This window comes from Amblyomma americanum, chromosome 1 (assembly GCF_052857255.1).
Source record: "Amblyomma americanum isolate KBUSLIRL-KWMA chromosome 1, ASM5285725v1, whole genome shotgun sequence".
NCBI classification, from domain to species: Eukaryota; Metazoa; Arthropoda; class Arachnida; order Ixodida; family Ixodidae; genus Amblyomma; species Amblyomma americanum.
The window spans coordinates 36,891,859-36,918,828 of NC_135497.1; the positions used below are offsets into that span (position 1 = coordinate 36,891,859).

Sequence of the window (26,970 nt, forward strand, 5' to 3'; positions counted from 1 at the left end):
ATAGAGTCGCTTAATGACATAGCCATTATCAAACTGGATAGCATCCTGGTTACACTTGACGTCACCGCTTTGTACACAAATATTTCCATAAATGAAGGAATCGATGTGCTCTCGACTGCTCTAACACGAAATCACGCTTGCATGAAACTGGTATGTTTGCTATTTCAATTGGTTATCATCGCCATCATCATCATCAGCCTCACTACGCCCACTTCAGTGCAAAGGCCTCTCCCATGTCTCTCCAGTTAACGCTGTCCTTTGCCAGCTGTAGCCACCATGCTCTGGTGAAGGAGTGCATTGTCGGTTCTGGTTACCAAGGTCAGGCCGCACCCCAGGCCAGGTTATGCAATTCCATTGACACACGGAGTTTTTTTAACCCGGTGGAGAATTACAAGACACCAGGATTCGAACCACGGTCCTCTTGCACGCGAGGCGGACGCTCTAGCTCTACGCCGTCACTGCTAACTTCAATTGGTACTCACGATCAACTATGTTGAGTTGGATTCTTCTCATTACCTTCAAGTACTTAAAACAAGTATGGGCACTCCATTTGCACAGAGTTATGCAAACATTTTTACGGGGTTACTGCAGCCTAAGCTTCCAAATTCATTTTTAGAAAAACCGCTCATATACCTGCATTAAAAAAAAAACATTTTTATGATATGCAAACACGAGTCTGAAACCCTGAAAGCTTTTGTCTCGCACCTTAATTCATTCTACTCTAGCATTAAATTTATCTTTCACTACTCTAAAACACAATTCAATTTTCTCGACACTACCAATCGTTTTCTAAACGCCAGCTTAAGGCCACATTCTACAGGATGCCTACAGACAGACAGCAATACTTAGATTTCGCTAGCCATCATCCCAAGCACTGTAAGCAAGGCATATTTGTAGGACAGGCAATGCGCCTTAGAAGAATATGTACCTATGGCGATTATTTGAAACACCTACACTCACTAAAAAACACCCTAATTGATAGGAACCATCCCCAGAACTCCCTTAACAATGCTTTCCAATATGCAATCACTCTAAAACGAGGCGATGTACTTAAAAAAGGAACAAAAGATAACAGTGAGCAGCCCTCTGCACGAAATACTCGAACGCCTTTCCACACATAAACAATTTTCAGCGGAAGTACCACCCTATTTTAACTGGCAATGACAGTCTCAAGAAAATATTTCCCGATGCACCAAGGGTAACATACAGACACAACACAAACCTGAGAGATATCCTAGTACACGCTAACTTGATAAGAAACCCCTGCCAACAGTGGGCTCATGCTCTCGACCTAAATGCATTGACATGCAACTATTTACTAATCGACGCAGCAAGCAACTTCATCTTCTACATAAAGACTAGCCTTAACTATGCATCATCTAATGTTACCTACATGCTTCAAAGCTCTCCTTGTCAAAAATAATATATTAGAGAAACAGGGCAATCAATGAGCGCCAGACTAAATAGCCACCGGGCTGACTCAGCCAACATACAGAAGGCAGCGTCGGAATATTCTAATCAATGTGGTCATAACTTTGCTGCAATGCTAGTAGGATGGAAGCTTGAACGAGTTGGTACAGATGCATTTTGGGTGAAATAGTGCAACCGGATGAAAGGCAGACAGAAGGAGAATACAGAGGAGCACTGACTCACAACTAGAATTTTTATTAAGATTTTAGACTGTTCTGCTGAACAGACTGTACTCTGTTTAGACTGTACTCTGAGCATCCCCGCAGTGGCACCTGCAATATGCAGATGTTGGTGACACTACAGGTTCTTCAGCATCTGCAGGGACATCCCCGCAGGGGGATGATGGTGAATAGGGCGTCACTAGGGACCCGAGCTCCCACAATTAGCCGTACGTGGTTCAGCCGTGTCTGGGGAAAGGGGGATCCTGGTAGTTGAGCCGATGCCGAGCGTTTGGACCTTTAAGGCCCCTCGGCGGAGGCAACACCCACTTTTGCCTCAGTTTCCCATAGACTGCACCTCCGACCTGACCCAACCGGGAGAAATCGGCATTCACTTTTTCCTGTCCTCCCCTTAACCTTTTACTTTTCTATCTTCTGTCTCACAACTCTCCTTTTTCCACCTGCCTTCTTGGTTTTTTCTTTTTTCCTGGCGGCGAGGGTTAACCTTGTGTGACGAACTACCCTACGTTTCATCATATTTGGTAATAGTTGGGGTGTACAGCTGACGTAGACAGGACTTACTTGCGAGTTCCTGTCCCATCCCCTCATTGGGCTCTGCGGCTGGCACCACGGCCGAACATTGCACATATTTTATGGCTCCCCCTTTGCAACAAAATGATTGCCCACAGAAAAGAGTGTGGACCAATGCGACTTCTCAGTACTTCCAGAAATTGAAAGAAGCATACCCAAAATTCCATGTTCTGCACAGCGATGAGACAGAAATAACTGCCCGAACAATGTCCCCATTCTTGGTCGCAAAAAGTCTTACCGATGCCTTGGGCACAGGTTACAAGCTAAAAAAAATGCCTAATGGTTACCTTCTACTGGAGCTTAAAGACTGTGCCCAACATTCAAAACTATCCGCCATAACGTCATCTGGAAAAATCCCAATGTGAATAACTGCACACAGATTCATAAACACCGTCCGGGGTGTAATCTCTGAAGCCGACTTCTTCAAACTCACCGAACAAGAAGTGCTCAACGGTCTCAAGGACCAAAATGTCATCAATGTCTACTGTATTACAATCAGGAAAGAAAACAAAAAATACCAACAAAGCATCTTGTCCTCACTTTCAATTCAAGTACACTCCTCAACGCAACAGAAGTTCGCTATTTGAAAATAAATGTCCGCCACTACATCACGAACCCGCGACAGTGTTACAACTGCCAGCAATATGGTCATGGCTCATAGAGTTGCCATGGCCACAAAAAATGCGCGAAATGTGCCTCACATGAGGACGTCTTAGAGAACTATGAAGCAGCACCGTGCTGCGCGAACTGAGATCGAGATCATGCCGCTTATTCAAGGTCTTGCCCAACAAGGAAAAGCGAAAAAGAAATAATTACTCTAAAACAAAGGAAAACATTTGATTCAGAGAAGCACGACAACAACTTTCACACACTAGTGGCACATTCTCCTTCAGTGCAAAAACAAAATTCTCCGATGTGGTACGACGGGGCGAGGCACCACACCAGGCTTCGCCACCTGCCCAGGCCATACACAGTGAGCCTGCGGCGGGACCATCTGCGACCCTGGCAGATGCGGCGAAGGCCGCACTGCCATCTCTAGAAAAGGGCTTGCCAACCCTCGAGTTGGCAGACCAAAAGACTTTCCCAATCGGGAGAGGTCTGCACCTCGCACACCCGCAGCTTCTTCACGGCACTCCAGCGACTCCGGTGAGGCAATGGACACAATCTCCAGTACATCCACAATGCAGGGGCGGCACAGCTCATTTGAGCGTGTTAGGAAACCAAAAACTCAGATTACAGGCCCCAATAAACCGGCTGCCTAGGTTTTTAACCATATCCCCCCAAAACAGTAAAAATGGCATTCCTAATTCATTGAAACTGCCTAAGACTGTTGAACAACTACGGCAATGTAAAGGACCTCTTAAAATCATTTTCTCTCATGACGTTATGCTCATAGGAAACAAACTTAGGACCTCAACAAAACAACATTTTAAAGAAATATAGTCTTCCGCTATGACAGAGAGCACTCAAGCAGGCTCTCTGGAGGTGTCACTATTATAGAACAGAGTGGTGTTGCAACTCACAAAGTCAAACTTAAAACTAGATATGAAGATGTTGCAGTCACTGTTCTACATTTCAAAATAATTACAATATGTTCTATACACCTCGAGCCACACTTAACAGGCACACTATATGATCTAGAAGGACTTTTTAAATAGCTACCAGAGCCCTATTTAGTTGCTGGAGATTTTAATGCCCACTCTGGTTTTCGGGGAAGTGAACAAACAAACACTAGAGGTCATATTTTAGAGGATTTTATTCTGTACAATTATACCTGCCTACACAATACAAGGAAAGCTACATACTGCTTTCCAACCTCTGGAAAATTGAGCTGCATAGACCTATCTTTTAGCTCACCATCTGTTTATCGATTTTAAATGGGACACTCTTAATAACCCCTTCAGAAGTGATCACCTTCCTGTGGTAATTAACTTGTCATCACCACCATCAATCATTCCAAGAAAACGATGTCACTGGAAACTCCACGTAGCTGACTGGGGTGCTATTTTGGGAAAAGGCCACACTGGAGAAAATTTTTTTTGCACAATCTAAGTGTAGACGAACTCAACGAAATAATTACAATGTGTATTATAACTGCTGCACAACGCGTACTATAACTGCTGCACACCTTAGCCATTCCGCAGTCTTTGGGAGCGGTACACCAAAATTACAAGGTTCGGTATAACCAAGACTGCAGAGAAGCAAAAAAAAAAAGAGAATAAAGCCTGGGAATTTCTTGCAGGTATCCAATGGCCGAGAACCTTATATGGTTTAAAAAGGTGGGCACAAAAGCATATGTCCATTGCAATGAGGAGAAAACTTCATGGAAAACCTACATATCATCTATAATCAGTTCCATCACATCCAAAAAATTGTGGGAGCAAGTTCGTAAACTGAATGGCAGCTTCTCCCCTTTCACAATTCCCTTTCTTACAGCCCACATGTACACACATGTGGGCTTCTTACATGTTGCACAGGAACAAGCAGATATCTTAGGTGAACATTTCTCAGGTGTTCCAAGCTCTTCACGCTACACAGAACAATTTTTAAGATACAAAAATAAAGCAGAGAAACAAAGACTTTCAACAAGTGGCAGCACAGACGAACCATACAATAGGTTAATCACAATTCACAAAATAAACAGTTACATCTGCCGGCAAACAGATAGTGCCTGGCCCTGACCAAATACATTATGAAATGCTGGCACATCTTTCTCAGCCCTCTGCAGAAGCACTTTTCAGATTTTTTTAACAAAATATGGATGTTAGGAAAAACAGCTGAAGTACAAAAAAATGCCGTTATTGTACCTTTCTTGAAACCTGGAAAATAACCAACCTCCCATAGTAGTTACAGGCCAAGAGCCCTTACAAGCTGTCTCGCTAAATCGTTTGAAAGTGCTGCAAAACATTAGGCTGATGTTTGCTCTTGGATCTTGTGAACTTATTGACATCCACCAATGTGGATTTAAAAAATCTTGTTCAACAAGTGCCCATCTCGTCCGCCTTGAAAATACTGTCAGGGAAGCATTCATCCATAAACAACCCTGTCTAGCAGTTCTCTTTCATATGGAGAAAGCTTACGATACCACCTGGTGGTTTGGCATTCTCCACGACCCAGCAGAACTAGGTATCCATGGAAGGATGCTCAACTGCTTAAAAGATTTAGGCAAAAAAACCAGTTAAACACAGGCGAGGGACAAGAGGAAGAATTCACAACACAAGGACTGGACTATCAACTGTGATTTATTGAACGAGACACTTTCCCAGTACGGCTCACAGGACATGCGCATCAATACCAAAACCATCACCGGACAGTGAAATCAAATAGATAAGCAACACAACTATCGCCCGCGAGCCAAAAAAACAAGTTCTTTTTCTAGCAGGCGTACCGAAGTTGTGCTATCGCAATCTTCCCCATGCAACCTAATGTAGTAGCCTTCCAAAACTTCGCATTCTCCTTTCCCGCTGCCTCCGCCAAGAATGCTTACATTGCCAAACAGTGGGCAGCAGCCACACTCGCGACAGTGGCGAGGCAGGTTTCGCCCATCAGTAGAACCCAATGAGTTGTAGTGCTCGCGCAGCCGTTCATTGATACACCGGCCTGTTTGGCCGATGTAAACCTTTTCGCATGTGAGGGGAAACTTATACACTGCTCCTGTGCAACATTTCGTGAAAAAATTTTCCTGTGAGCTACACTGGGAAAGTGTCTCATTCAATAAATCACAGTTGATAGCCCAGTCGTCGTGTTGCGAATTCCTCCTCTTGTCCCTCGTCTCTGTTTGAATGGTTTTTTCACCTTAGTACCAAATGGCCCAGATTTCAGCTCTTTTGCTTAAAAGATTTTTCTGCCTGACTGCTCATTTCGTGTACGCCTGGGTTCTACCCTTTCCAAAAAATTTGTTCAGGAGAATGGAGTACCGCAGGGGTGTATTTTAAGTACTACCCCATTTGTTGTGAAAATGAATTGGATAGCTAAGATAGTTCCGAAGTCCATTATGTATTCCCTATATGTCAATGATCTTCAAATAGCACGCCCATCCTCCAGCCTATCAACCAGTGAGCGACAGATACAACTGACATTGAACAGATTTGCAATTTGGGCAGACAGAAATGGGTTTATGTTCTCCCCACAAAAGAAACAGTTGTTCTTATCTCGCTCAAAAGAGGTTTGCAGATTGATCCAACCCTGCACTTAGATGAAATTATACTTCCAGTGAAACAAGAAAATAAATTTTTGGGCATAACATTTGACAAAAAACTCACATTCCTGCCACGCATAAACATCGTCAAAAAGAAAGCTTCCCAATCCCTGAATACACTCAAAGTACTGTCAAAAAACACTGCTGATCTGATAGAACATGTCTTTTACAAATCTAAAGGTCCGTAGTACCTACACTCTACCATAGACTATGGATGCGTTGTGTATAGGTCTGCGAGGCCATCATATCTAAAACGACTGGACCCAGCGCGTGGCTTACTTTGACTTACGTCTCTCAACTGGCGTATACAGAACATCCCCCATAAATAGTATCCATACCGTAATCAATGAACCCTCCCTTACAGACAGAAAACTATGCTCACATGCACTTATGTCCTGAAAATCCCATAGTTACTAAGTGCACCTCCAGGACACTGTTCAAAAACAAACCCAAGTCAATCAGAACCCTGCTTCTCTGCTTGGAGGATAGTTGTCAAACCTTAGAAATACTGGACACACCCTGATGTTGCTCAAGGCATAACCTACTGCCCCCATGGTACAGCCTTCCCACTGTATGTGACTTAGCATTAACACACTTTCAAAAAAAAAAAAACACCACACAAACACATATTACAGGAATACTTGGCACTACAAGAAAATTATGTGACCTACACCGAATTTTACACTGACCACTCACAAACAGCAGAATATATCAGACGCGTGGTAGTGCAAGGAAACTGGAAAAATATAGTAAGGCTGCCAAACTGTGCATCCATTTTTACTGCTGCTTGTTATGATGTCTCTGTAGCTGTAAGCAGAATAATAAATAACAGTATTGAAAACAGTATAACCTATGAGGATTAACTTAGCCTGCTCACGGTATAAAATTCCAGAAATGCAGCCGAACCTTTAATTAGTAGGAAGCATAATACACAGCGTAGAAAAAGTCATAACAAAGGGGCATATGATAAAATTCTGCTGAGTGCCGAACCATATTGAAATAAATGGAAATGAGAGAGCTGACCTGTGTGCTGCAAAAGCTCGCAGTCATAAAATCAAGGAAATCAGCATGCCCCATAGAGATGGCAAGAAATTAATACATAGTAATTTGAAGGCTAAATGGTAAACAACTTGGTATAATGAAATAAACAACAAACTGCATTTTGCAAAGCCTCTCATTGTGTTTTTATGTGGGGCAACACCACTGCAACGAATATGCAGGAAATCTGTCTCGCAGAAAAAGCCCTCCGGCATGCAATCGAAAATGCATCATTCTTGGAGCATGCAGTGCTATTTTTTCACAAACTTAAGATTATTAAGGTTCAAGATATGTATGTGTGTAAGCACTATTAAAGGTTCTTTAGATATATTTTTAGATTTAGTACAACTAAAAACACCTTTGAGAAAGCACTGCTTTTGTTATCAATCACCTGTGATGCACTACAAATTAATATGGTACTACTAACCCACAAAATTATTTATGAACTTTTTCAGATAAAGATTGTCTGTCACTGCCGCAACGCCTTAGTATATTATCTCAATTTTGTTGCCTAGTTTCCGCATTTCTCGGAATATATACCTTTTCCTCTGTATTTTGCCACTTTATTTTTCTCATCACAAATAATCAAGCTACTTTTTGTATTCTTGCAGTACAAACATATCGTACATCACTGCTGATGGGTGACTGGGGCTCAGTCAAGCTGCAATGAAGCAGCTTTTTCTTCAGTCAACGTTTTCACTGTACTTTGTCTGCGAAAATAAAACTGATTGCCTGACCAAAACAGATTGATTGATAATAACACTTGTTATGTGTATAACCAGTTCTGGTCACATTTGGTGCTTTCAAGCAATGCCCCGCATAATATGCAGAAAGTCGGGCTTTTTAAGAGCCAGAAGTAACAGTACTGACGAAGGACTGTCACTGCACTGTCAGCAGGTACCATCGCGACGCATTGCACTCTGTGTCATGCATGCAATTCTGCCACACTTAAAAAAGGGCCAATTTACCTCCTGCCCCATCACTTGAAGGTGCCAGAGCAGCACCATTTGCTGCGTTGGCCATTGCCCGCCTGGCCTCAATCTGGCGGTGTTCCTCCATTGACACACGCAGGACCTGCCAAATGAGTAGGTGAAACAGCAGTGCACTGTGTACATGCCTCCGAGGGTCGCTAAAAGTAAATAAGACACGAGTCCCATATTTCCTAGTGAAATCATAGCTTTTCTGTAGACAAAACAGGCATGCTTGCAGGTTGCCCTGTACGCATGAAATTTTACTGAATGAATGCTGCAATTAACGTAACAGACAAGCACGTTCCACCAAGCAAGTCTTGTAAGCTGCCTTGAAAGCAAAAATAAGTGTCTGCAGTCAATATAACTGGAAAAACGTATAGATGAAAATGCATGCATGCACGCACTAACATGTACGTATATTCACACACACACATACACATAAGCATTCGGTTCAGCAAATATAAGTGAGCATTTTTCTATATTTAAGCACACAATATAAACAAGACAAGGTAAATGGCATTATCAGCTAGCTACGTGAAAAGACCATCTACCTAATTGTCAAAAAGGGTATAAAGTCGATTTCTACAAGCTGAGAGATGGAAACAACTGAAAAACAAGATTCAAGCCACTGTTTCTGATTATGGCAGTTACAAGCTCAGGTTTCCTTAGCAAAATGACAAGTTTTTGAGCATTTTAAAGTTTGAGCACTTAAAGAACAAAAAACAAGTACTTTCTTTGGGCAAAAATTTCAAGAAAACCAAGTACAGTGTCAGTGAAGACTTTTTGCCAAAAACTCATCTCGCGCGCAAGCAGCTCGTTCAGTTTGGAAAGGCATATGAACAACTGAAAAACATGATTCAAGCCACTGTTTCTGATCATGGTAGTTACAAGCTCAGGTTTCCTTAGCAAAATGACAAGTGTTTGAGCATTTTAAAGTTTGAGCACTTAAAGAACAAAAAACAAGTACTTTCTTTGGGCAAAAATTTCAAGAAAACCGAGTAGAGTGTCATTGAAGACTTTTTGCCAAAAACTCATCTCACGCGCAAGCAGCTCGTTCAGTTTGGAAAGGCATATGACTTGAAAATCAAACTAAGATATGATGGGCTCATTTTTAACAACAAAACAAACATTTGTGGCCACACCACCCAAAGAGTTGTCAAATGAAAATCCTAGTACCATGTGCAAGAACAATGTGAAATCATCAACACTAACCTTTATCTAATATCATAATATTTAAAGCGTTATACCCAAGCCCAATGATATATGCAGCATGTCATCTCATTTTCCTGTAGCAATCTGGTTTTACTTATTGAAACATGGCTTCACTTGTCAATAACAGATCCCGAGACCCTACCCTCATTGGCCAGCTTTGATATCTTTCGCAAAGATAGATGTGGTGGCAGTGTTCTTAGCGCTACTAACAGAATATTGCACTGCACGATATAACTGCACTAGAAATGCTCTGGCTATGTATTAAGGCCACCTTCCCACGGTTACTCACTGGCATTTGTTATCGACCACCGTAAAATGAAAGTTTTTAACTCATTATTCCATGATCCTCTGCATACTCTAACCACTAGGTACCATAACACCACATCCTTCTTTTAGGTGATTTTCCCTCGACAAACTGGACTTGCCTGGCTATACCACTATCAAAAAGTAACAATCAGAGTGAATTCCTGAGCACGTGCCTTACATTCGGTCTAATTCAACACGTCACACGAACCTACAGGCGTTACTGACCACTCATCTAATAATCTCAACATCTTTTAACAACGCATGCCAATTTATTTTCTTTGCTTACCTCTCTCCCTTCCATCACAAATTACAACACCACTATCGAAAATCACCTGTAGCCCCTACCAACATACTTCATGCCCACCCCTCCTGCAATATCCCTTAATGGGGCCTTTCAAGAATAAATTAAGTGTGATCATCTGACATGTCATATGAAGCCATATGTTCACTTACCAAGGCAAGTGCTGGGTCATCATCTTCAAAGTCAATAGTGAAGTTGTTGATGCGATAGGTGAAGGAAGTGTCACCTTCAGCCCGGACAATTGGCGAGTTCACGAGCACACGCCACAAGACATTGCCTGCTGCTACTGACACCATGTGGGAGCTGTGGAATGTACAAAGAGCACATGCTACTAATCAGGTGAGGCAGTGATTTGATGGAAAGGTGGACTAACCTCTATACCTTAGAGAAGGTAAGTTAGCCTGAAGGGTTGCTGAAGAGTTTCAAATGACTTAGCCAGCGGTTAATAATTTGTCATTTTTCAGTTCTCACTATGATGAGGTTCTTTCCTTATCCCTTTCTCTAAAACATGCTTCTTGAGTGAAACATAAGCACAATATGAGCACGCTTATTTTTGTATAATGATGCCAAATATTACACAATACACTGCCATTGATATGTAGGCCTTGATAAACTTCTGCTATTGATGCAATAATTTTTGTGATGCACTATTTATTTCGTAAAGACAAATAAAATGCAGAAAAAGAGAAAGAGAAATGAAAGCTTCTGTCATAGTGCAGTCCCTGAGTTGACAACACTGAGAGGCTACAAAGCTTTACATTACATTTAATCGTGTGTTCACCTTTCTCTATTGCTCTTGCTGGTGAGTTGGACATTTAACTCTGCTATCGCTACACTGACAGCTGACTATAATTGGGTTCTTGTTTGTTTTTTATAGCAAGTAAAAGCTGTTTGTTTCTTCACTGGTTCCATTACAATACCTGAAAACAAGAAGGCCCACAGTCACACTAGTAATTAAAGATGACAGTGCTAGCTAAACAATGTATAATGTTGGGAGCACAAAACCATTTTTAAAAGCTTGAAAGGACTGCCATAGAACCATGCATGCATTTTTAGTATTCAACCGCATGCTGGGCTACATACGCCGTAACTTTAATCTTTCTTCTAGCTCTGTAAAACTGCTTCTCTACAAGTCGTTGGTTCGTAGTAAACTAGAATATGCTGCATCTATCTGGGACCCCTATCAAGAGACACTAATATACCAACTCGAATCTATACAGAACCGTGCGGCCCGTTTCATTCTCTCGAATTATCACCGTAACTCTAGTGTCAGTGCCATGAAATCAAGCTTATCACTCCCACTACTGTCGCAACGTAGAAATATATCCCGCCTTTGTCTATTCCATAAGATTTACTACGATAACCCCATCCTTAAGAGAAAATTTATAACGCCACCTTGCTACATCTCGGATCGATCATCGTCATAAAGTTGGTATTCTTTCATGCCAAACAAACCACTTTTACAACTCATTCATCCCCAGCACATCGGCACAATGGAATCACCTTCCCCGATCGGTCGTCGAAATAAGTGACCATTCTGTGTTTAAAGCGGCTTTAACTAACTTGATGGTAACATAGTACATGTAATTCTTGCGCCCTGCCGTTTATTCTTTTCAGCTTATGTGGTAGTTAAAACAGACCTGGTCTGCGCGGTATGCTTGTTTGCGTGGTATGCTTACTTTTATGCTTACTTTTATTCTTTGCTCATAATTTCGTGTTAAATGACTGTTAATTCGTTTGATTGTATTTGCTGTAACCTACTGATTTGCGCGAGCCATATTCTTGTTCACATTTTTGTGTTACTTGTGACTACTGTTCCTTTGTTATTTTGTCTATTGTACCCCACTCCCCTCTGTAATGCCCTCGGGCCCTGAGGGTACTGAAATAAATAAATAAATAAATAAACTTAGCTTTAACAGACCAGGAATGCATACTACAAACATAAATGAGCCAATGCAAGTCTGTGCCAGGGTAAGCACTGATAGCGCTCTGTTGTGCCTGGCACTACTATACAGTTACCATGATGTTGCCAATGACAGGCACATTATATGCTATTGGCTGTCTTCATTCTGAAACTACATCAACATTAATTCCATTATCCAAACAGTCTTACCATTGCAAGCATAACAAACCAGACTACTTTGTACACCTTGCTCTGTTTATCCAAGGATAGTTAAATGATAGTTCTTACCAATCGTTATCAATATGTTTGTGTAAATGGGTGCTGTTCTTCCCCAACAACGGTAAGATCTGGCGTGCTGCAAGGCTCGGTGCTTGGACCATTTTGTTCTTGATCAATGATGTAAGTGAATTTATTGCCTCTACTACTAGATTATTTGCTGATGACTGTGTTATATAGAGACAGATTACCAACCCTGACGACACAAACTCTTTGCAGAGAGACCTGGACAGAGTCACTACTTCGTGTGAACAGTGGCAAATGCAAATTAACCTCTCTAAAACAAAGACTATGACATTCACCACCAATAGTCAGCTTCAAAATCACCGTTATTCCATGAGTAGTATTTCCATTGAGAATGTCTCCACAGTCATATACCTAGGTATTCATCTTTTGTCTGATCTAACATGCAATAATCATATCAATGCAATTGTCAGTTAATCATCTAAAGCACTTGGTTTCATAAGCCGTCATTTGCACCAAGCTGATCCTGTCACCAAGCTTTTCGCTTACACTACTCTCGTCTGCTCAAAAACAGAATACGCATCATTAATTTGGAACCCGCATCAATTGTACTTGATTCACAAACTGGAGTCCATACAAAATAAAGCAGCAAGATTTATAACTAAGGACTATTCATGTCATTCCTGCATAACGGCAATCAAAGCATCGCTAAAGCTATCATCACTTGAAAACAGAAGAATGCTGGCACTATTCTCACACTGTCACATTTTATCACAGTCACTCTTCATTTGCTTCATACTATATTAGACCCACCCACCGTATCTTTCCACGCTTAGATCATGCTCTCAAAATCAAACCCATGTTTGCACGTGCCCACCCCTTCAGTCATTTCATTCACCATTGTTTCCAGCCGTTCATCATTGCAACAAGTTACCAGGTGATATTGTCTTCACCTTAAATCATGACGTTTTTGTGCAAAAACTGAAGTGTTTTTTACTAATAAATTCTGATTAGAATGGCTTCATTCCTGCGTATGCTCAACTTAGAATTTGTGTTGCTTGTACAACTATATGTGGAGTATTGTTTATTTGTAACTGTACACCTCTATGTAATGCCCGAAAAGGGCCTTTAGGGTATGTGAATAAAAAATGTGGTTTATACTGAGCACACTATACAGCTTTGTTGAAAAAATGTACTGCGCAACAAAAACGACAGGTCACAGAAAGATAGATATGGGACAGATAATACTGACTTGTAACTGACAATCCCTTCTGCTGACTGCCTCCTTATCCAGTCTTTTTGTGACTTGTTCTTGTTATGCTGCACCTTTGTTCGACCAATACACAGATTAAACAATGCAGCTCTCGAGGGAAAAAAAAATGCTGAAACCACTCTTTCAGAGGAGTTTGCAAGAACACAGACTGTGAATGTGAATAGAGGTGAGGTGTGCGGCAATTAAAGTAATGGCACAGTGCGGAAAGAGGTGGCATAGTTCTGCCATCTGTTGAGCGCCAAGTACTGGCATTGCCTGAGAGATGTAGCATCAGCAGTGCAAAAACCTACCCTTCCCTTTTCGCAGCCTGATTGTCCAGCACAGACAGCTTAATAGGTAGCATACCTCTCAGCCAGTGATGGTGCCAAGGGGAGGCAAGGGGTGGCAGTCACCAACCGAAAAATTAGCCGGGCCACAAAAAAAGGTGTAGCATTTTGTTCAGACCTGATGAGATATGTGTTCCAGGATTTTGCAGCTCGCATTTAACCCCTTCAATGGTGACCTATCACATTTTGTTAATTTATTTTATATTTATGAAAAGCAATGTTTCAGAGCCACCATGCTTACCAAACAATTTATCACCCCCCCCTTTCATTCGTGCTTCTACATGCCACCCCACCACAAATGTCCTGGCACCGTTACTGCTGTATGCCGTGCCAAAACAGCAGGTTCAATTCCTGCCACTGACACCATGCATCTCTTCATTTTTTTTCATTCCTTTCATGAAAGGAATTTCTGTGACATACAGAAAGATCTTGGGGAACCAGGTGTGTAACACATATCGTGCATTAAAAATCACAACTGCTACACCACCCATGCTATCGCACCCATATTTAAGATCGAAATCCATAAATTTGTTAGCGTGGCTTTAAATTGTAAATCAGTGCACCACAGATCCACGACTCTGGGCATTCAGTCTACGTTCTGCAACCAGCACAGTTATAAGGAAGACTGACTCAGAAGCTGCTGCATCTGATTTAAAAGCTCTCCTTGCTTACAAAGGCACAGACAACATTTAGCAGTACCTGTCTATTTGGCCACTGTACAGGATTTGCTAGCGTTATGCTACAATGACAGTGTGGCGTTCTAAGGAGTGGTCATCCACTTCACATGCTCTTTTCCACTGAGAACAGACTCAGACTGTCTTTTTCCAGTGTCCTCTTTGTCCTTATAGCTGCCATTGCTACTGCCATGTTTTAGGGACCAAACTCTTTAAACAGCACACCCAAAGTTTTCGTCATCGCTGTTTCTGCAACTTGGGCAGCGCTGTCACCCCCAGCCAACTTTGCCTGTAAGATCTTGTAGTACACTTGTAGATGTTCTCAGTCAGAAGAAATGTCAGAACTTTTTTGCACAATGAGTTTCAATACCGTTCCCTGAACAGTGACTAATTGGCACAAATGTCGACTGCTGCTCATTAAAACAAATTATGCAAACCAATGAGATATTCAAGGAAAACGTTTCGAGTATCTGATAGGAAAGCGAATCTTCTTGGGTGCATTGAGTTCAAGATATTTTTTATGGTACAAATCTTGCTTATTCTTCCAGCAACAATTTCTACACAAAGAGAAATCACGAGCTGTTGATCACCGGGTATGAGTCATATACACGCCCCTTTTTGTTACTAACAGCTGCCTCACAGTGGCACCACGCATATTTATCATACGGCACTGCCAGCAGTGAATACATTGACATCAAAATTTGAATTCAAGCTTCATGTTTAAATCACAACACTGGGCATTAAAGAGTTAAACTGTAACATAACCTGCAAGCATGTCTGCACTTAATACAGCCTAGGCTTTCATGGTAACATGTTACTTACCCAGCATACCCTCCTCCATTAAGAATGCTGAGAAAGGGTGTCAGCGTCGGAATATTTAGGTCCTAGAGGTAAAAATAAGAAATAAAAGTAAAAATGCAGCAAGTTGTATCTGCAACATAACAACATGAGACTCGAAACTCCACTCACATTTTCTCCGAAACTCACAATGTCCACCTTCACATTTTCTTTCTTCAGTTTTTTTGCAAGACTCAAAAGCTAAAAAAAAAAAAAATGAGCGGGGAATGTTTAAGTCTGAAACTAAGATATGCACAAACCTCTTTCTTATCTGATGTGACAGGGCTGCCAACAAACGCCACAATTCGCATCTGCTGAAACCTGTCCAAACGGTTCCGGAGCATAAGCTGCAAATAAATAGTGATGCATGAGGTTGGGCTAGGTTCACTGCATAAAAATTAACATGAGAAAAAGTAGCAAAGAAGAAGCAGACAACAGGAGCACTGCTAACAAGTGAAGTTTATTGTAAAATCCAATAAATATGTGACATTAAAACAAAAAAAACAAGGGGAAGATGGTGCACGAGGAACATCGATAAAGCAACTACAAAGTCATGGTGACTGTGTATCTATTTATGCAATCTCCCTGGCTAGCTGGGTGACGGAAGGTGTGTAGACACAATAGGTGCTGTTTTTTTCTGATTGTGGAATGCTAGGATTCCGCATATGTGCTTATCTGTAGGTGCTTATCTTATTCCTTATAACTTCCACCATGTCTGGCAGCCAAGTGGCATTTCATTCAGGCACAAATTGATTTTAAAGTTTGTTGTATCCGTGGCTTCAGATGATTTCTATGGACAACACTGCATTTTCGGTGTTACATTCATAGCATGTTAGTACCTGCTCCCCGCTTCAGTATCAAAATTTTGAGGCTTGTATTACGTTTCCTTAGGCATTTTATGAAAGGGTTCATCATTTTTACTTGCTAATTCAACCATGAAATGTGTACGAGTGTTTTACTGCAATAGCACTAAACGGTTTACTAGTGAAAAAGGCGTCCTGTGTTGAAATGAAGCCAGAGGAGCAGCAGATGCGAAGCGGGGAGCAGAGGCGGGTGCCAGGTCACGTGACGCAGCAGCACATGCAAGGATGAGGAGAGGAGGGCCACATGACTCGCTCAGCGCGGCAGGGAACCTGCACTGCTCCGTTTCATTAGGCGACTAAACAAAAAACTGCGGCCATGAGCCACTTGGGCCACTACAAACACTGGAACACATTCTGACTGATTAGAGACCTGCGTCTATAGCTGCTGGAACCAGTAGCTGCCCTGGCAGCATGAACATCTATTTGGATAAACCATCCTTGTCATGTCCCTTGTTTTATGATGTTTCTGGAAAGTTACTAAAAAGTTTTGAATTAAGGGTCACTTTAATATTGATACGTGGCGGCTAGAAGCAGCAGTAGAAAGAGCAGAGGTAACCTGCTACGCAAGGAACCGATGGCTTGGAGTAGACTCTCAGCACACAAGCGCGCACCTCAGCGGCGTCTTCGTTACCAACCGCTTCGTCGTCCTCTTAGCGTCCGTAGCATGACCCCCCCTCGCGGCAAAAGCACCGTCCCGGTGCGCACTACACAGGCCAGCTAGACGGCGAGTTGTAAGGTTTGAGGCGGGACACATGGACGATGTCGGTGCGGGGTGATCTCGTACGTCACCGCGGTCACCGGACGTACGACCCGATAAGGGCCTGTATATCGGGGGAGCAGTTTTTCACAAAGGCCCACACGGCGGGAAGCGATCCAGAGTAACACAAGGGAGCCAGGAGAGTAGGTGACTTCACGACGGCGACAGTCATGACGTCGTTTCTGATCGACTTCGGAGGCCGACAGCCGCTGGCGGGCGACAAGACGGGCAGCGTCGGCGCGAGTGATGGCGTCCCGAGCGTAAGGACTCGTAGAGGCGGTGGCGGGCAGTACACTGTCGAAGGGCAGCAAAGGATCGCGGCCAAAGAGAAGGTAAAAGGGGGAGAAACCGGCTGTATCGTGACGCGTAGAATTGTAGGCGAATGTAACAAATGGGAGGCTAATATCCCAGTTGCGGTGATGGTCGGAGACGTACATGGAAATCATGTAGGTGAGGGTACGGTTCAGACGTTCAGTGAGGCCGTTCGTCTGCGGATGGTAGGCCGTGGCAAATTGATGACGGACGGAGCAGGAGCGGAGGAGTTCGGCGACCACTTTGGAAAGAAAGCAGCGACCGCGATCGGTGAGCAGGTGACGGGGAGCACCGTGGTGGAGTATGACGTCGTGCAGGAGAAAGTCAGCGACATCAGTTGCGCAGCTGGTTGGGATCGCTCGAGTAATAGCGTAGCGCGTGGAGTAGTCCGTCGCGACCGCGATCCATTTGTTTCCCATAGCAGGCACCGGAAAAGGGCCGAGCAGGTCGAGGCCGACACGGGAAAACGGGTCTACGGGGATGGGAATCGGCTGAAGTTGCCCGGGAGGGAGAACCGAGGGCGTCTTCCGCCGTTGGCACAGTTCGCAATCGGCCACATAACGGCGGACAGAACGGTATAGACCGGGCCAAAAGAAGCGGCGGCGCACGCTGTCGTAGGTGCGGGAGACTCCAAGATGACCGGCCGTGGGAACGTCATGAAGCTGTTCAAGGACGCTGCTGCGCAGGTGTTGAGGGACCACGAGCAAGAGGTCAGCGCCGTCAGGCCGCATATTGCGCCGGTAGAGGACGTTCCCCTCCTCTACCTCCTGTATGTGGCCGGACTGGAAAAGGCACTCCTGCAGGCAAACCTGGGATTCGGCCTTAAGTACAGCACCACAGGAATTGACAACTCCAGCCGACTGCCGGGTCTTGCCTTTGCTGATGATTTGGTAATCATGGGAGAAAACACAGAGGATGTGCAAAAAATGCTAGACATTTGTGCAGCGGAGCTGCGAAGCCTTGGCCTCAAGTTCAACCAGCGAAAATGCAAGGTTGTTCAGCTGGCAGGCGAGGCGAATGATCAGCTATCGCTGACGTTGAATGAAGAGACCCTGACAGTCGACAGATCGTATAAATACCTGGGCATAAATTTGTGTGCTGAGACTGACATGTTCAGACTGCACGAGGCCAAGGTCCGTCAATCTTCACTTCGAGCGCAATGCATCCTCCGACGTCGGTGCCTGTGGGGGTGCCACCAGTACACCATGGTCCGCGACCTCTGGAAGCTCGCGCACGTGCCAGGACTCACATTTGCCAACGCGGTGGTCTGCCTCCCATCAGCCACCAGAAATTGGTTAGAGCGCTGGCAAACAGAGGTCGGCCGCACTGCAGTCGGATGTCATGGACGGGTGGCCAATGCAGCCATTCAAGGCGACCTGGGATGGTCTAGTTTTGAGGCAAGGGAGGCATGCAGCAAGCTGGAGTACCGCGGTCGACTGCAGTTCATGAGCCACAACCGATGGGCAAGGCGGGTCTTTGAATACCTCGCTGCGACATGCCTACGCACTACATGGGTGAAGCGCCTCCACAAGATAGAAGGCAAGTATGGACTTTTCCAGACACCCATAAGTGCCGAATCGGCAACGGCATGGAAACAGGAGGCAAGGAGACGGGTCCAGGAAAAAGAGAATCCCCAATGGCTGCAGGCGCTCGCGGAAAAACCGACACTGGCAGTGTACCGCGAGTGCAAAAACAGCATCGGACCTGAAAAGATTTTTGACAACGGCCTGGGTAGCGCATTGCTGTTTGAGGCCCGTGCCGGAGCGCTGCGAACACTGGTGTTCCGCCGTCACTTCGACGCAACACCAGAAGCAGAAGCTGCAATATGCCGAGCGTGTGGCGACGCAGAGGAAACCATCGAGCACCTGGTGATGTCGTGCCAGAGTCTCCATCCAATGCCGACAGAGGGCACCACATTCCCACAGGCGCTCGGGTTTCACGGTCCTGCAGTGGACGACGAAGGAGACAGCTCCAAGGTCAAGAGCGAGGGGGTGTTGCGAACCAAGCGTCGACTAACTCTTTGGTGGAGCACTGTGTTTAAAAGCGCGAAGCCGCAGAGTCGGAAGTGAACGAGATCGATGAGCGAACCCCCCCCACCCACCTCCTGACTTTAGCCTTTGCGTGTTTTTTTCTTTTTTCTTCTTTTTCCATTTTTTTGTGCGTTTTATCTTTCTTTCTCTCCTTGTGTGCTTCCATCTTCTTGTATTTTTTTTTGTTTTTTTGGCCGGGTGCCCAACCTAGTGGTGCCCACCCGTTACAAAGGGCAAGGCCTCAAGTATCTATCTATCTATCTACCTAACGGGGCAAGGGACGCATCACAGCGGTTGGCAGTGAGGCGGTCGATGAGGGAACGTAGCGACGAATCCAAGCGCTGTTCTTGCGCAATGTTGCGGAAGGCCGAGATGGATAAGACGCAGGCGTCAGCCTCGCATTCGTTGGAGGAAGGCGGATCGACAGGGTAACGGGACAAGCAATCCGCGTCCTGGTGCAAGCGGCCGGACTTGTGGACAACACAAAATGTGTACTCTTGAAGGCTAAGAGCCCAGCGCCCCAGCCGGCCAGTAGGGTCTTTGAGCGAAGAAAGCCAGCATAAGGCGTGGTGATCCGTGAAAACAGAGAAAGGGTGCCCAAACAAGTAAGGGCGGAATTTTGCAATAGCCCAAACCAGAGCGAGGCATTCCCGCTTGGTGATAGAATAGTTGCGCTCTGACACAGAAAGGAGACGGCTGGCGTACGCAATAACGCGAAGCTTGTTGCGTTGCCGCTGAGCAAGTAGGGCACCAATGCCATGGCCGCTCGCATCGGTCCGAAGTTCCGTAGGGGCTGAAGGATCAAAGTGCGCCAAACAAGGTGGAGCAGTGAGGGCACTGATAAGGCGTCAGTAAGTATACTCTAAAAATAAGGGAAAACAAAAGAAACCTGCACTAAAATGTGTCACCCTGTAGGACCATGCAGGTCTGCCTATAGTGAGAACACACAGCTTTAAACGTAGCAAGTGCCAACAAGAGCGACAACAAAGCACTGCAATACACACAACTGATATCAGAAACTTATATACAGAGGTGGGCAAATGCCTTCATTTTTACTTTTCCTCTCTCACCCTTACTTTTGAATACGGCCCTCCTTCACCCTCAACCTCACTTTGTGAAATTATTTTGTCCTCCCTCACCCTCACTTCGCAAAATTTGCTGGCCCTTTCTCACCCTCACATCGTCGGCCCTCCCCCAACCTCAATAATAGTTGCTTTAAAACTCGAGTTATTTTTTATAGTCGGCAACTTCGGGTAATATTACTTAGGTAGTATAAATATACAAGATAAGCCCTCAAGACATTATTGGATGAGAGGCTAGATTCTTATATTGTTGTGTGTGTTGTTTGAGATAATACGCGAGATAAAATTGAGACAGTTACGAGTTGAGCCCCAGAATATCACTCTGGCTTTATTTCAGGCATGCACTGCATGCATATATGTTCCCTGCACTTGTAACATTTCATTATCTATATGCACTGCTAAAATGAGTCAGCATGTTTTTGTGTATGTATAAAAAATTAATATGCACCAAGATTATTTAGAAAGCAATGTAATAGCATTTACCACAACAATTACAACAAGTGCTAAACACAGAATAGTCTCAGAACAAGGAAGTTTGTAGTTCAGGTCTTTAAGCTGAATTTGGCTGCTTCTAATATCCTGCCATTTCATGCAGCTTGCTGCATGCTCGCCTGATGGTACTTACACACACATGGATGATGACCACCATGTTTTCAAACTACAGCGTGAGAGACTGACAATTTACATGCTTGAATGCAGGTAGGTAATGAAGACGACGAAATTGCGAGCACAACTCAAGAGCCTGGCAGTTAGAACAGGCAGGATGTTAAGATTTCTGACAAATGGTTGTTCATCTCGGGGAAGTGCATGAACAAACCGACTTTAAACCGGAATGGCACTCCCTCTTGGTGATGTGCTCAGCATTACTGATAGAGTGCTCCGTCTTTTTTAGATGTCTTTCATGGCGTTTCCTAAAATATTGGTAAATATATATTTTCGGTGTAATATACCACGTTTAAAAAAAAAAGCTGCGGCGATGGCGTAGCAGTGAAAGCAGTGGCCAGCAGAACTGATCTGTTCGCGCTGCCATGGGTTTGAATCCCGCTACCCCAGCTAAAAAGTTTATTTCCTTATAGTGTCTTCAGGTGCGATGCCAGATTTCTGCTGCTGTGAGGCTCTTATGCTTTCACTTAAAATAAAACAATATTCAAGCCAATTTAAAATCAAATGGGTCACCAAAAATGCAGCATTTGGGTTGAATTATGGCAATCACTAACTCCCTGAGACTCGAGTGAACAATTCCTATGGTTGCCATTTCAGCACTCAAGTGCTAGGGCTTGCACTCCACTAAAAAGTGGTTGTCTGTCCATTTGTCAGAAGCCTGCTTCTGGCACGTAGGCCATCTAGGTCACATGATGTTATGACGTCATCACAACCTGCAAACCGGATTGTGAGCCTTTGTTCACCAAATGTGCCGACAGTTTTACGACTTTCGCTCCCAATTCTTCGCTGTTTCTTGCGTTTTTCATTTTCCTTCGAAACCTAGCTGTGGCTGTTACTGCGCGCTTGCTTTGTTCTATTTACAACATGGGCATTGCAACAGAGAAGGCGTGCAGCTCCCTACCATTCATGCTCGTCTCGTGTACCTCCTGACTGCAGAAACTAAGTCTTCCTCGAGAACCTTCGCCCTAGCACTCCAAAACCGGAATCCATAATCCATAACAGACTGCGCAAACAGGAAACATTAGCCCAGAGTACGGTTCGGACCTCCATCCTCACCCTCAGACCGTGCATCTTGCTCTCCCTCACCCTCACCACATCGTCTCCCCTCCCCAACCCTCGTCCTCACGAATTTTCATGCGCCAATCCTCCCTTGCCCTCACCTTACGTAGTGAAATCCTCATGAGGTGTGGACACCCTCATGAGGGTGTGCCCTCGTGAGGATGCCCACCTCTGCTTATATACACTTAAATTCAAACTGTAAGAGCTCATGCTTATATACTCCCTTGTTAAGGGCACCCCACCAGTGTTAGTGGGAAACAGTTAATAAAAGTTTTCACATTAAATTTTAGCACTATCTTACCAATTTATAGCAGAGAAAATCAGAGATTTAGCTGAAAAATTTTGTTAATTGAGGAATCCCATTACCATGCAAACAACAGAAAAAGCTGTCAATTCAACATGTTTTCAGTAGAAGCCAGTAAATCTCACTTCAGAACCAGAAGCTCCCAGAGGGGACCAGAACAGCCCAACACAAAGCCAGTGGATGCCCTTCTGGGACCATATATGCCAAAGAAAACCAGAAGGCTTCCTTCTGGGACCACGAGACCACAGAACAAAACCAGCTGCAAACCAGAAGGCTTCCTTCATGGGACCAGTAGATCCAAGGAAAAAAAGCAGTTTCTGCCCTACAGGGACTATTCCAGCCAGATGCAAACCAGAAGGCTTACCTTCTGGGACCAGTAGACCACAACACAAAACCAGCAGCAAACCAGAAGGCTTCCTTCTTGGAGCAGTAGACCCCAAAACAAAGCCAGCAGCAAACCAGAAGGCTTCCTTCTAGGACCAGTAGATCCAAGGAAAAAAAGCAGTTTCTGCCCTACAGGGACCATTTCAACCAGCAGCAAACCAGAAGGCTTCCTTCTTGGAACAGTAGACCCCAAAACAAAACCAGCAGCAAACCAGAAGGCTTCCCCCTAGGACCAGTAGACCCCAACACAAAACTAGCAGCAAACCAGAAGGCTTCCTTTTTGGAGCAGTAGATCCAAGCAAAAGATCAGTTGGCGCCCTACAGGGACCATCCAGCAGCAAACCAGAAGGCTTCTTTCATGGGATGAGTAGATACAAGCAAAAACCAGTTTGTGCCCTACCGGGACCATTTCAACCAACAGCAAACCAGAAGGCTTCCTTCTGGGACCAGTAGACCCCAACACAAAACCAGCAGCAAACCAGAATGCTTCCATCTTAAGCAGTACATCCAAGCAAAACACCAGCTGGCGCCCTACAGGGACCATTTCAACCAGCAGCAAACCAGTCCCTCCTGGGATCAGATGAAACCATTCAAAACCAGCAGATTCCCACTGAGAAATTTACGCGTGGGTTTGTTGTAAGCTCGCTTCCGTAGTACCCCCAAGCCTTCAAGATACAAACGCCCGTCTTTCCTTTCCTGCCAAGCCTGACACACTCTATGTGAGGCCAATTTCACAGTGCGCGCAGGTTCCCTCCTCCTGTGCTTGCTTCGCACATCATTCGCGCTCGCTTCATGCCGGGCCTTCTAATGTCAATCCAGATGCTCTGCGGTGAGCAAGACTGGCTGAACACCAAAGAAAGCAACAACAGCATGAGTCCACAGGCCCTACAGTCATTGCGGAGTGACGAGCAGAAGCAGCGCGGCATCAACAGTATAGACCTCCTGCATGTTTGCAAACAAACGAGGTAGCGCTGCAGTCGGTAGCGGGCTCATGGTAAGCAAAAGGCCAGGGAGTGGCGTCGCGGAGAGGTGTTGAGTGCGGGTTTTCAAGGCTTGTAGGCATGTTTTCAGTTTCTGCAAATCACAGCAGTGGTTGATTCTTCCAACTTAGTAATTTCTCGAAGCACACGAGCTCGCGTTGGCCACATAGGGCATATTCAGAGAAATAGTTCGCCACTGTGTATTGTAAGTATGGTTAGTAGTAAACGGAAACCGTTTCTGCCGTTGATTCCCACGCTAGGCATTGAATAAGATAAGAAGTTTTTGGTACTCTGCTCTAGCCAGAATGATTTTACTTCGGGACAGTAGTGGGAGGAAGTGCTGTTGTTTTGGTGGAGAGACGTGCGCTCACCATCTGCTGACATACGTACCTGCCGCGCTGTGCGAAAAGTGGGGGCAGCGTTGTGTCCCCGATCTCCTCTGTCTCGTATGGGCCCCAGTCCATCAATCAATCAAGGGGAATGAAGGCGCAAGTGCCACTGCTCGAGCTCTGCTCCCCCGAGAGCTCAATGCGATTGGCCACAGCTCTACACAGCTCTACAAACCATCCACCTACATAAATAGAAATTCTCAACACTACAGATTTTCAAGGAGGATATTTCCATTCCTAGACAGGAAGCTAAATAAAGAAGAAGAAATTACACTTAGACGCTTACAAACAGATACAATGTACAACCCAAAGAAGCTCAACCAGTAGGAAGTATCCGAAATTACACAAATCAGGATGCATAGACTGCGGAGAGGAGGCAGACCTGCACCACCTGTACAACATGCTATGGGCCTGCCAAGAAAACCATACCATGCGAAGAATAAATAACCAGACAGCTGAGCAGTGGGAGAACGCACTGTCCAGCTCTGAACTGCAGCACCAACAGGAGTTTGTGGAGTGAGCCCGAGCTGCAGCAATGTCCACTGGACTTTCAGAATAGAGGGCCTGAACACTTAACATTGGAATGGGGAATCCTACCACTTAAGCACTAAAGACTGTTTTAGTATGTTGTCTCCACGTATTGTTGGCATGGCTATATATCTTTGTTTGCTAAAACCAGTTGCAAGTCAGTGCTTATCATGTCTTTTTCATGTCCCTGTCTTTCGCACTGGTAAATTTAAAATGGAACCATCATTTACCACTTTGTAGTTATTATAATTCCATAGTGCACCTATTTTTCATGACATCTATATTCCTGCTACCTTCAATTGTTACACATTTTTTAGTTGTTACAGATTTGATAAAAAAAATCTTCCACATCAACAGAAAAGGCGTAACCAATTTGAGCACTGTTATTCAAGAAGCATACTACATGACAAGAGTGAAAGATATGTTTTATTCCGTGCCTCATGATGAACTGTTTGTAGCCGTCAGGGAATGTATTGAATGGAACGCAGTAATAAGGTTTCAAAACTCAGCCGGTGTGCCAGAAGACAGTTTCATTTCTCTGCTTGATTTTTATTTGCAAGCAGCTTTTATTTCTTTCAACAATGACTTTTATATTCAGACAAGGCACGTGCATTCCTGAGTCGCCCTGATCCTGTGTAATATATTTTGAGCTCCTATTGACCACTCCCTTAATCATGAGTTTACTAACCATGGAGTACTTAAGGCTTTCACATACATTGACAATTTTTTAATTGTTTTCCCTAAACGAGAAAACCTCGACCTGCACTGATTGTGTGAAAAGTATTTTAACTCTGTTCAGACAACTTGGCAAGGGTTTGGCTTTTACACACGAACTTCCAACGAGCGGTTCGTTGCAGTTTTTAGACCTTAACCTGCAGTTTGGCTCGCGTGATATCTGCTGGCACTATGCTCCACGAGCACAGAAAGAATTGCTTCCTTCCAATTCTGCGCACTCGAAGATAGTTAAGAGAGCTATAGCTAGCTCCTGCCTGGAATCTGCGCTTACAAAGTCATGCCCACATGCAATGTACACCAGCTTCAGTAATCAAATTAACAGGCTTCTTTCAGCCAGCTTCCCCTGTGTGGTTCTCTCAGCTGTAGCTGAGAACCTTCGTAAGAAGGTAACAGAAGAAAATGCGGCACCACCAATGAGCACACGATCAAAAAGAAGGCCACTGTTATACATTATATGCACAAAGTCGCCCATAGCATGAAGAAAGTGACAAACAAGCATGGCGTCCCTGTGGTTTTTTTCAGCGCCACGAAAGCTCGCCGGTTTATGCCCGAGGATCGGCGGCAAAAAAGGTGAACACAACGGATACAATACAAAACATGCCGAAAACTTTGGGAAATGTGCCATGGGTGTGGTGTACGAGATCCCACTCAAGTGTGGACGCATGTATGTTGGCCAGACAGGCCGCTGCATGAATGAACACGCAGAGGAGCGAACTTGCCTGCTCATTGCATGGCATGTACAGGTTGTGAGCCACGGTTAAAGAGCATCAAGATTCCAGGTAGGAGCAAAGACAAAGTAGTGCCCGAGCTTTTAGAAGCATACCACATCAAGAGAAAATGCGATAACTGTACCAGTGATACTTCCTTAATGCTGTATAATGCAGAAAAGAACTTCCTGGCGGCTCTTTTTTATCTCAGCACAAGCTGGATCTGCCATCCTTCTCTCATGTTCCCCTATCTTTAGAAATGTGTGCACACTGCCTATATAAGCCTCAGTGCTGATAATAAAATAAGTTGATAGTTTGCGCTCTTTCCGTCTTCCTCTGTCTGTCTTTTTGTGTGCGCAACTCGTGTTACGAACAATTATACATCCTTTTTGTTTACTTTTGACAATGACTAGAACCCCTTCCTCCTAATTACCTCATTGATCAAATAGGATGCTTCTTTTCTACAGTTTTTCAACTTATCCCATTTTCTGTCCAATTTAGCTTCTGGTTCCCCTGGCTTGGAATATCTGTGTTCTCTGGAGGCTTCTTGACATTTCCTCATGGCTTTCTTACCCTCCCCAACATCAGCTCTTAGGTTTGAGTCTTCTTTTCCTTTCTGGCCTGACTCGCATCTTACAACAAGCTCTAGCTAAAATAATGTAGTTAAATTTGAGCAAGT

General features: G+C 44.3%; 1 protein-coding gene across 1 annotated transcript in view; it reads right to left on the reverse strand.

The window, feature by feature from the left end:
- Window positions 1-26,970, reverse strand: part of LOC144112642 (26S proteasome non-ATPase regulatory subunit 4-like) — a 60,300-nt gene that overhangs the window by 16,909 nt on the left and 16,421 nt on the right. Inside the window, exons 4-8 of the mRNA XM_077645452.1 lie at window positions 15,759-15,845; window positions 15,631-15,699; window positions 15,484-15,545; window positions 10,398-10,548; window positions 8,424-8,529 (exon numbers count right to left, since the gene is read on the reverse strand). Of these exons, the coding sequence (XP_077501578.1) occupies window positions 8,424-8,529; window positions 10,398-10,548; window positions 15,484-15,545; window positions 15,631-15,699; window positions 15,759-15,845 (475 nt within the window). The remainder of the gene's footprint in view (window positions 1-8,423; window positions 8,530-10,397; window positions 10,549-15,483; window positions 15,546-15,630; window positions 15,700-15,758; window positions 15,846-26,970) is intronic.